The sequence below is a fragment of the Lactuca sativa genome, chromosome 4, assembly GCF_002870075.4.
Source record: "Lactuca sativa cultivar Salinas chromosome 4, Lsat_Salinas_v11, whole genome shotgun sequence".
Taxonomy (NCBI): domain Eukaryota; kingdom Viridiplantae; phylum Streptophyta; class Magnoliopsida; order Asterales; family Asteraceae; genus Lactuca; species Lactuca sativa.
The window spans coordinates 258,903,601-258,915,112 of record NC_056626.2 but is presented as its reverse complement, the minus strand read 5'-3'; the positions used below and the strand labels follow the sequence as shown (position 1 = coordinate 258,915,112).

The window sequence follows — 11,512 nt, the reverse complement described above, 5'->3', positions numbered from 1 at the left end:
GTGACATGTAATGTAACAATTAGATCAACTTTGTGAAGAATCTCACAAACTACCACTAAACCAACTTGTCAAATTTGATTTTGTGAGATACTAAAAATGTGGTTCTCACACCTTATCTCAGAACTATTTCCCCGTGTGTTACAAGTTGGTTTTAAACTCTCTCCAAGTGTCATAATCTTGCAACTTGTCACAAAATGGCAATACATGTAATTTCTCTCTTTAATTTCTTTATATTCTTGGATTTAATGTTTATCCACGACTTAAATTTCAACCACAAGTTCAAAAATATGCTCCAAAACTCGTGTTATTTTGGAACTGAAAGAGCAATTATGGAACTCACATTTTCACAATTTTTCTTTGGTCATATAATAGGTAAAACATGCTAAAACTAGAATATTGTATATGGGTTAAAACGAGCTTCGGACTCTAAACATATTCACAGCTCTATGAAATTTTTAGATACTCGATGAACTTCTATCTTAAATTGTTATATAAACATGACATAATACTTAGATACATGTTAAATTTAATATATTGTGCAGTAGAGTAGTGAATTTCTGAATTTCAAACTTAATGAATATGTTTTTTTGGAAAGGAAACTTCCTTAATGGCAGTGACGGATCCAGAAAGAAAAATGTGGGGTTGTACAAATTCTTTAGGGGTTTCACTATTAGAATTTTTTTTGTTACCGAAATAAGTTTCCGTCACAAAATCGTCACTAAACCAATGAATTTACACTAAATTTATAATTATCAGACTTTGTGATGAATTTGTGACGGATTTCCAAAGGATTTGTGACGAATTTTTGAAAAAAAAAACACGATATTTACATCTGACGAGAAAATTGGAGAGGTATCTCGGGCTACCCCAGGCTACATAGTAGCTCCACCCCTGCTTAACGGGCATTTTAGCATCAATTTTCATGTATCGATTAATCATCCAATGCAAACATGTAACTATGTTTCATGCACTGAAGTCACTGCAGACGAATCTTAATGACTACATGGCTGAGTAGTGCTATGATTTGAACATGGACCAATATGTCATCACAACCTAAATGATTAACTCGATGAAGATGTTCGCAACTCAACTACACTTTTTTATTTTTTTTTTAACAATTTGTAATTCTATTTTTCTCTTAGCTTTATGGATTCTTGATCTTGATATTATGATGAGCATTAGCAATGCGACTTTTTATAACATATATTTTTCACAATCATAATAATCGCCTCTCTAACCACCATCGCCCGATAGAATCCGAAGCGACACATATGGAGCACTATCCACAATATCTAGTTGTCTAATATGTCTGATATCAACAATATCTAGTTGTCTAATATGTCTGAGAGCTTGTTTCCCGATTTAACAATTTCCGAGGTATCCTATGCATACGATAGACACTCCTATAATGGTTATATGCATGGAGTGCTATCGAAAATTAGTAGATAAAATCATGTGACATCATTTGATTACCGATATCAAAGAGGTTTTATATGTAATAAAATTTTTCATTTTTTTCTAATTTTCACAATATAATATATTTTCAGACGGAATATGTAAATATGATTAATGGGGATAAAAATTGCTGAATAGTTTATATAAAATTTTAAAATTGAACAAAAAAACTGAATATATATATATATATATATATATATATATATATATATATATATATATATATATATATATATATATATATAAAGAAAAGAAAAATAATATGTTACATGTAAAAAACATTAATCGATGTTGCATATGGAGATGATCATCTTTTGTGTAAGAAACTATTTTATTACTTTGAAAAAAAAAATTGAAATACCCTTAACAAAAAGAACATTTAATCCAAATATTATATGTTTTGGGATATGGTAAAATGGAGAAAAAAAAATGGTTGTTTGAAAATTATAAATGGAAAGCAAATAGAGTCCGAAGGATAATGCAAGACATGTATGTATCCAAACGGCTGGCAGTGGGCACATACAAACAAAACAGATGGACCAAACCCAGAAACCATGCCACTGGCTAATTTGACCATCTATATCCCAATTAAATACAAAAAAGGACATAATAGTAATTTCACATACCGCATTCATTTCTTAACTTGTCCTCTTGCGTAGCGATCAAAAGCAGGTGGATGCCCATACCCCTCAAAGCCTCAAAACTCAAACCCTCCTACTTTTCTCTCTGCCATCGGTGAATCAAATTCATCTCTGTAATTCGCTTTCTGATTTAGTATCTATGAAGAGATCAATCTCGTTTGCGGAAGATCAGGTCAACGGAGGTGATGATGTTGATGGTGGCAAGATGAAGAAGAAGATCCGCGAAGATCTGGTGCCAGATACAGAAAAGGGAACGGGGGAGACGGTGGAGTCGCCACCGGAGACGCCGGATACGGCGGCGGGTGTTTTGCTGGACGAGAATTTGCTATATGAAGTTCTGAAGCATGTGGACGCGCGGACGTTAGGTGCGGCGGGATGCGTGAACAAGCAGTGGCATCGTACAGCTCAAGATGAGCGGTTATGGGAGCTGATCTGTACAAAGCACTGGGCGAATATCGGATGCGGTAACAACCAGCTTCGGTCGGTGGTTCTTGCCCTCGGTGGCTTCCGGCGACTCCACTCTCATTACTTATGGCCTTTATCCAAGCCTTCCACCTCTGCCGCTACCTCATCGTCGTCTTCCACCGTCGCTGCTGCCGCATCCTCTTCGGCTTGGCCGTGTCTACCACCGCCTCGTACAATTGTTCCGTCGAAGCCTACCACCACCGCTGCGAAAACCCGTTGGGGGAAAGACGAGGTTCAGCTTTCTCTATCTCTTCTCTCGATTCGTTACTATGAGAAGATGAATTTCAATAACCGAAAATGAAATCCAGCGATTTGTAACAAAAAAAAACCCAATCGCTCATTTATTTTTTTTATTTTTTTTTTAAGTTTGCAGTTTGATTTGAGTTTGTTGTTTGTTTGTAATTTTCTGTAGTATGAAGTAGTAGATCTGGTTCTACTCTATCCCTAACTAAAAACAACTAATCCTTGAGCTCCAATGTATCCTGGATTTCTTTCTTTCTTTGTTTCTATTATCAATGAAGTATGTGTAAATTGAGAGACAATTGATTGATTTTTAGCCTTTTTAGCATCTGAATCAACTGTTAATCCTTAATTTATAACAAATCAAACTAACTATTTTCATATATTCTTCGATTTGATTCCAATTATGTCAAAAGTCGATGATCTTTTCATCGTTTATTTCTTGAGGGTTGCCGATTTGGGAAAAGGGGATGATGGTGAATGTCGCGGGAGGGGTGTTTGGGTACGAGGATAGGTAAAAACGGGTAAAACTAAACTCACCGACGTTTAGTCAGTTGATGCGCTGTGGCCTGTGGGTAAGTAAAGTACAAATAGACGACGACAATGCTTGAGGGAGGAGGAATTGTCCTTTTGTGGTGTGACCTTTTTTTTTTCATTTTTTTGTAGTGTTATGGTTTTAAATTAGTAAACTATTGTTTATTAATATATTTTAAGAAATAGCTCTTTACTAAAATGACAAAAGTAAAAGTCAGATACGAAGAAATATCTATCCATGTTTTCAGTTTTTGTCAAAAGAAGATTATCAAATTTGTGAAATTAGAAATTAGTCTCGCAAGTTATCGAAGTGGATAAAAATTGGGAGATTGATTTGCTAATTAATTGCCATGTTCTTTAATTCATGAAATACTTGGTCAAAATGTGTGTTTGCTAATTTGTGAATTGCATTAAAACAACAGTGTTTATATTTTGATTTTTGAACATGTTCTTTCTCTTCCCAAACAATATAATCAACGATTTTCACAAAGGAAGAATACGATCATAATTTTCAAATGAATGTAAAACTTTTGTATTTGCATTTCGTGAGTTTTCATATATTCAGGGAACTTTTTCGATTGTTTAATGCAATGACTATTATTTCGATGTCGTCGAACATTAGTTGTACGATGGTTTAAGATATTGTTTTCATGATGTAATATACATTATGAGATACAGTTCTTACGTTTCGAATTTGTTAGTTTTAACTTTGTTTTTTGTTTGTTAAACGAACAAGAGAATGTCAAAAAAACAACTTAGAAGAATTACTAAACTAAACCAATATGAAACTGAAGATTGAAAGAGTTTAATGAACATTTAACATCACACATCATGAAAGGCCAAGGGTTTGGTTACGCTTACAAGTGTAATTGCCCATAGCCGTGGAATAGATGCATGTTGTTGGCACTTCTCACACTTGGATATTGTGTGCTCAGTGTCTCGATACATGGTTGGACAATAGAAGCTCAACTTTGCTATTTTTTGGGTATCGTTTGTGGGTCTGCATGGGCTCCAACTATCTCTTCATGTGTTTCCATGATGACATATCCAAATTCTTTTTTGTTCAAACATACAAGCCATGGTGACGGGTATCCCCGTTTTATACAGAACTTTGTTTCGCAAGGTGTGCTTTGGTGCTTTATCCTGACTTTTCAAGCTTCTTTTTCATCATCATGTATCGTGTCATCTTCGAGGTATTTGATGCTTGGGGTCATCCAACTTCTCCCTTTCTTGTTTGGTGTCATTTATCTCATTTTCATTAAAAAATTTTCTGGGGAGTATTTCTACTAGCACTTTTTTCATTAGATGTGTGAATGTCAATGATGCCAACTTCTCAAATAATTGGTTCTTTTATTCGTAGACCTTGGTTATTGTGCAATTTGAGATTTGTCTAATGATCGAACTAGCTATTTAACTTTCTGGACATATTTTAACATGTGGTTTTCCTTAACTGCAAAGATTCTTTTTACTTGGTTCATAATGATCTTTGAGTCGCCAAATGCGATTATCATCTTAGCACCAACTTTGCTGCTAGTCTTAATTAATCACACAATTAAGGCTTCATATTATGAATTGTTATTTAGCGTTGGTAAACTAAACTTTAATTCGTACTTAACTTCATCTACCTTTGGATTAGTTAGTACCAATTCGGGTATGGATTTGACTTAGCTCGAAGATCTATTTATCCTTCATTGATATTGTCACATTTTTAGTGTCTTTATATGTGGTGTTTATGTAATGTATTCAACAAGTCCTTGGACTTTGTTACTTATCCTTGGCCTATATTCTATGTCTTATTTGTGTAACACCCAAATTCCTAATATGTATTTAATTCTCTAAGTTGTGATGTTCATTTTAGTTTGACATGTAGTAGGACGAGATGCGCCTAAGTTATGGCGCGATACATATTAGATGACAATGAAACCCTAATTTTATCGGGCCTTGGGCCTATTTAAAGGTATTAACTCCTAGGGTTTATTCCATTCCCCAGTTTCCATCCTCAAGTATGAAATCCTAGCCTATTATGCCTCCTTGTGTGATTGTGTGAGTGTTTGAGAGACCCTTTGTGTTCTTTTGTGTCATTTGAAGATGAAGAAGGTGCTTTTGGTTCAAGCTAAGCATGATACAACCAAGTTTTACATTCTCATCACCTTCTAGGCCTTGAAAAGGTATAAACCTTCAACCTTTATGCTTCTTCATGCTTAGATCTAGTCTTGGTTCTGGTTTTTGCTTTCTTTTGATCCCTTTCTTGGGGTTCATGGAGTTTGAAATTGGAAATCCATGTCAAGATACTATATGATGACTTTTAATACAAAATATAAGTTATTTTTTCATAAATCCGGCAATAGAAGCTTTTAAAAACAACAAGTTTATTTTGGAGTTTATAACAAAACCAAACCATCCAGGATCCATTTTTACAGGTTAGAATGATATTAAAAACAACCATATAATGTTTTAGAATGACAATCTTTGGAGCCTTTGGATCCACTTGGTTTGGGGGAGTTGATGAAGATAGAAAGATCAAAGAGTATGATCTTCTCTACAAGTATCCACCACCAAGATTAGGGTACTTAGGTTGCTAGTTCCTTCTTGTATTCTTGAGTGTTTTAAGCCTTTAAGAAATTAAATCAAAAAAAGGAGACAATTGGAGAACACCAAAGACTTGAAGCAATCTTTAAAAGAAAGCAAGAGAAGAGCTTAAAAGAAAGCTATAGTTTTATGGAGAGAAAAAGAGAAGAATAAGCACTTTTCAACCAGCCAAGAACTCATGCAAAGGTCTTCCTTTTATAGTCCTATTCAATGCATGCCTTTAAATTTTAATAATATAAAGCAACTTTAGCCTTTTAGAAGCATGGGAGACAAGGTAAGGAGAGTCACAAGAAACCTCTATGCCTTAATATAAAATTAGGCCATGGTCTTCTAATGAAGACAAACCGTGTTTGCTAGTTTATTAACCATGATATATAAACTCACTTGTTTGATCATGGTTAACCAAAGTGTCCAAAACTTTGTACATGACTTATTAAATCATATGGTATGATATAATAACTAGTTATACTCTCTTTTAATTATTATTTTCACAAAAACAATAATTTTTTCTAATAAAATACAACAATTAATCTTATTTATTAATAATTATATTAATAATAAATATACGAAATATGCCAACTTGATAAAGGTGTGACCCTATATGATCATATGTTATTAGCAATGTCACTCAATAATGATTCTTGAGCATATAGATCCGACAATCTCCTACTTTCACAAGATTTATTATAGAGTGACATAGACAGTAGCTGACACCTAGCAATAGGCTACTGCCCTTAACAACATATGAATGGTGTCATCTTATCAACAGCCAATTCCATTAGCTCTAAGTTATAATTGTTATTAAAGTTGTGTTATCATTTATTCCTTTGTCTCAGATTCCATGTTGAACATGAGATAGGATAGCCATCAATGTCATTTAGTGTTCAAATTTTAGTAAGGCCTTAGATATCTAAATCTCAATGAATAAGAGGAACAAACCCCATATTGACTACATACACCTATCATTGTAGTTCATGTCATACATGTCATACCTAACGATAGACCTTATGACTGCCTTTTACAGAACAACGTTAAACCGTGTCAAAGCACAAAAATTCCTATACTTTAAGTCCCAAATATGTATCTCAGGTCTAAGAATACAAAGATACAACCTTGATCAAAACATTACTCATGAGTACGTTCCATAAAGTGATTTTGATGTGGGTTAGGTCCACTACTTATTTTCTTAATCAAGTACTTATGAAGTTGGTAGCAAATCTTGCTATTTTCATCACCATGGAAATTAACCAATCCACTCATATTAGTCTTGTCTCATAGATGCCTCCACAAATATGAACGACTATACACATTTAGAATAACATAGTTATTCAAAGATTAAACATGCTAATATAGAACACAACAATTACTTAATGAAAGACTATATCCAATATATATGTAACACTCGCAATTTCGATCCTGGAAAACAAGTTATTACACTCCATAATAATAACTTTTAAATAAGATATTATTTAGGACAAATAATCTTAACAAAGTTATAGTATGTGTGACAAGGATTCCATACATATAAAGAACACTGAAATCCGACTGCATATGAAGAAGTTATGCTTGTTTGAATTTTTGCAATTAATCCGACACGACTCTGCATATCATCAAAAGTAAATTTTTGATAAATTACTTTATGTCCTATGTGATCTAGATGAGAGTCGTAGTAGTAGCTAAACTGAGAGCGTGCATATTGAGAACGTCTAAATGTGACTTCATTAGTGGAAGTTACGATTTTTCTAAAACTCGGCATGACAGTGTACAACTCCAAAATTGAATTTTAGGGCGGTCGATTTTTAGCAAAAACAATCTAAACAAGAATCAAAGATCTCGTTAATAGGAGTCAGTCAATATAAAGACATTCAATAACGGGCGTCGGACGAGAAAGCTATGAATTTTTAACGTACGTTAACAGTATAAACCTATTAAAAATATAATTTTACCAATAAAGTCAAAATTAGCTGATGGATTCAAAATGATAGTTGTAGGTCTTGTCGATAGCTACGCGTGGATATAAAACCAAGCAAAAATGGAGCTCATATGAAGAAATTATGAGCTTTCTAAGATTTTATAAAAATTCGGGCGTAGTCGCACGCATAGACAAGACGCACGACACGCATCGATAAGCCACAAGATTATGACACATGACACCACTCATCGAGCGACACGTCACCTTAGCCGGCCATATGTGCAGTGCACAAGGGACAATATGCACCGTGCACACCCGAATCAACCTAAATAAACTTCTGATTTTAGCTCATTTTCTCAAACCCTTCCTCCGAATCCTCTGGAGATCATTACTATTCCTTACTCCGTATACTCCCTAGTTCACAGCCAATATAGCGGAGACCTAAGGCATCAGATAGCCGGAGAATAGAAGCTCCCATATCGAGATTATGTCCGCGTAATTTCCTGATTTTCACTAGATTACTTGGTAAGTTAAGATACGCTTATTTTATTTATGTGTAACTTTTAATTATAGTCATAGTCGTTATTATGAACCTATAGTTAAGATTTATCAGTGATTCCAAGTTGTTATACTGATTGATCTACTTACGGGGATGATTTCTAGGCTGAATTTAGTGAAGTGTTTAAAGTGGGATTTCCAAACTGTATACTATGTATACCAAATGGACAGTACCTTCGATATGATCCTACCTGGTTGTCTCTTATCAGCTATAGATTAGTAGATATTGGGATTGTTGAGGGCTATTAGGTTTTGTGAATTCTAACACTCCTATGGTGTACATGCAACCTTATGTGCTTTGGATCTATGTTTTCTCTATTATACATGCAAATATTCAATATTCCAAAGCATCATCCTAACTAGCATATCATGAAGTATCTATACTGCAGAATTTTAGTTGGATGACATACCTTTCGGTGTAACTTGAAGTCTTGATGTATTTAGCTTTAAGAGCTTAGCACCAATAGTATGAAATGCCTCAAATGGAATCACAAGACACCTAGGACAAAGGTGGACATTTGAGAGAGAATCTTCATACACCAAAACCATGCATATGAACTCCAAGAACATGAGTGGTGATTGTGGCTATGGAATAACCTATTTATATGTAGGATGCTAAGGGTCATGGGTATAACCTAAATCCATAACCATGGGTTTTATGATCCATGGTTCATATGGGCCAACTCTTTATGTATCCATACATGAACTTAGTCCAACATGGATCATAAGCCCAACACATATAAATATAACTAATTACCCTAATTAGTCCCTATAGATTTAATTAGTCTCTTTTGATCACTAATTTAATTCAAAATTAATTCTTGATCAATCCTAATTAAAACATATGATTTCATATTAATATATTATAACTTTAATATATTAATAAATCATATATAACCTCTTCTCTCAAAAGTCCATCCTAACAATTTGTCCTAATGATATGCAACCCAAATGGACCATGCTACTCTCGCGTCAAGTACATACCAATTATAGTTATGTGCTTAGACATCTAATCCAACAGTCTCCCACTTGGATAAGTCTAATAACTATTATTACATGTCCATTCGATAAGGGATCATATATTCCTCCATTCTAGATATCATATGGACTGAGACATGGATTATAATCATTCTCTCTGTCCATCTGTTGTTTCCCGATTTCCTATTTATGACGACTGACTAATTGAACAAATCAAATCAGTCCAGGCCCGGCCTAGCACTTATGGTTGTCATCACTAAATCATCGAGGGGACCACATATATCAATTTTATCCCTTTAAGGGTAAAAGGATTGTATAAACTTCGACTCATATGCTTGCTCTATTTACTCATCAAATCACACACAACAATGCGTTTTATATAAACAAGTTACTGGTGCGTTTTCACATTATCCGTAACGCCCCGATTCTCAGGTATTGTCTAAATACAAGTTTTGGGTTAAGCCCTACTCGACGAGTCGGTTGATCTACTCGTCGAGTAGCAGTGGGAAGGATCACGGGTTAAGTGACCTACTCGACGAGTCCATATTGGGACTCGGCGAGTAGGAGCTGGCAGCTGAAACCCTATATCCCGGGGTTGTGCACCCTATTTAAGGGAACAAAAACCTCTTTCAGCCTCCTTGCAATCTCTTATCAAACCCTAATATGTGTGTGTGCATTGTGTGTTTGAAGCCTTGGAAGGGGATTTTGGTGAAAAGAGCTTGGGAAGCAAGTAGTTTGAAGCAAGGAGCTTGGGGGAAATCCAGATCTACTCCATTTGTCATCTCTTGGGAAGGTATCAAGCTATTATCCTCCTTCTATTTCGTTCTAGACGTCCTTGGTTGGAGATTAAGGTTCTTGGTTGGATTATAAAGTCATTTTCTAGAGTATAAGCCAAGATCTGAAGTTGTAACTTCAGATCTGAACTCTCTGAGGATTAAGGGACCATAAAGTTATTAGTTTTGGCAAGTTTGAGCCCCTCCCTATGTGTAAAACCCCATTTCAAGCATAGTTTGGTTTTTTTGAGACATTGGAGCCTTGCATGCACGTAAAGTTTGCAACTTTACGTGATAAGTAGGCCTAAGGAGGTTGGATCTACAATTTGGGGCCTTGCCATGGCTTAAAAGTTTTCTGCATGATAAAATAACTGAATGAACTTGGTGAGTCGCACAGTTGACTCGGCAAGTCACATGAAGATGGTCATGAACTCAACGAGTTGGAAGAACAACTCGGTGAGTCCGATGAAGATTGCCATAAGACTTGACGAGTTGAAGAACAACTCGGCGAGTGGGATGAGTTTTAACCAGGACACGTTTGCATGTATTTCTGTCAAGTTCAAGGAGGGAACTCGACGGGTGGCCTTAAGGGTTGATCGAAGATTCGAAGGAACTCGACGAGTCACTCCGACGACTCGGCGAGCTGGAATGTGCTTCAGAGAACTCGGTGAGTACCCAAGTGTACTCGGAGAGTTAAGGTCAACATGGACTGTTGACCTTGATTGGGGACTTTGACTATGACCAAGGGTTGACTAGTGGTTTATTGTAACACCGTGATTTCCAAAAACAAAATTTTCATTTAAATAATCAATTTAATATTAAAACACTTGTTTAAAATCTTATTCACATTCGAATTACAAAACATAGTTTCATTTTCATTATAATAGAAGACCAGGATCCTCCAAAACACAACTCTTTCTTCGGTGTGTACAATCGAACCGTTGCCATCCCGCGTTACTGTAAGAACCTGAAACAACATAACATACACAACGTAAGCACGAAGCTTAGTGAGTTCCCCAATATACCTTACGCACATACGCCTTTCCAGGCCCTGACCTTCCGGTCAACTGTACAATGCCTTCCGGCCCATGAGATACTCGCCTTCCGGCCCATAAGATATTTGCCTTCCGGCCCATAAGATAATTGCCTTCCGGCCCATAAGATAATTGCCTTCCGGCCCATAAGATAATTGCCTTCCGGCCCATAAGATAATTGCCTTCCGGCCCATACACATATATAACACATAATACAAATACTCTAACACATAAAGCACATATATCATATATCAACCTGCCTTCCGGCCCGTAACATATTCTAACACATAAAGCACATTCACCATATATCATACCTGACCTTTCTGTCACATA

At 35.5% G+C, this 11,512-nt stretch overlaps 1 protein-coding gene across 1 annotated transcript; it reads left to right on the top strand.

Annotated features, from left to right (window-relative positions):
• Nucleotides 1–2,119: 2,119 nt before the first annotated feature.
• On the top strand, nt 2,120–3,103 carry LOC111890698 (F-box protein GID2). The gene has a single exon (XM_023886784.3). The coding sequence runs from the start codon at nt 2,236–2,238 to the stop codon at nt 2,860–2,862; it is 627 nt and encodes a 208-aa protein (XP_023742552.1). The 5' UTR covers nt 2,120–2,235; the 3' UTR covers nt 2,863–3,103.
• The last annotated feature ends 8,409 nt before the right edge of the window (nt 3,104–11,512 follow it).

Coding starts and splice junctions, on each gene's coding strand:
- LOC111890698 (XM_023886784.3), top strand. CDS start 2,236: ATGAAGAGATCAATCTCGTTTGCGGAAGATCAGGTCAACGGAGGTGAT.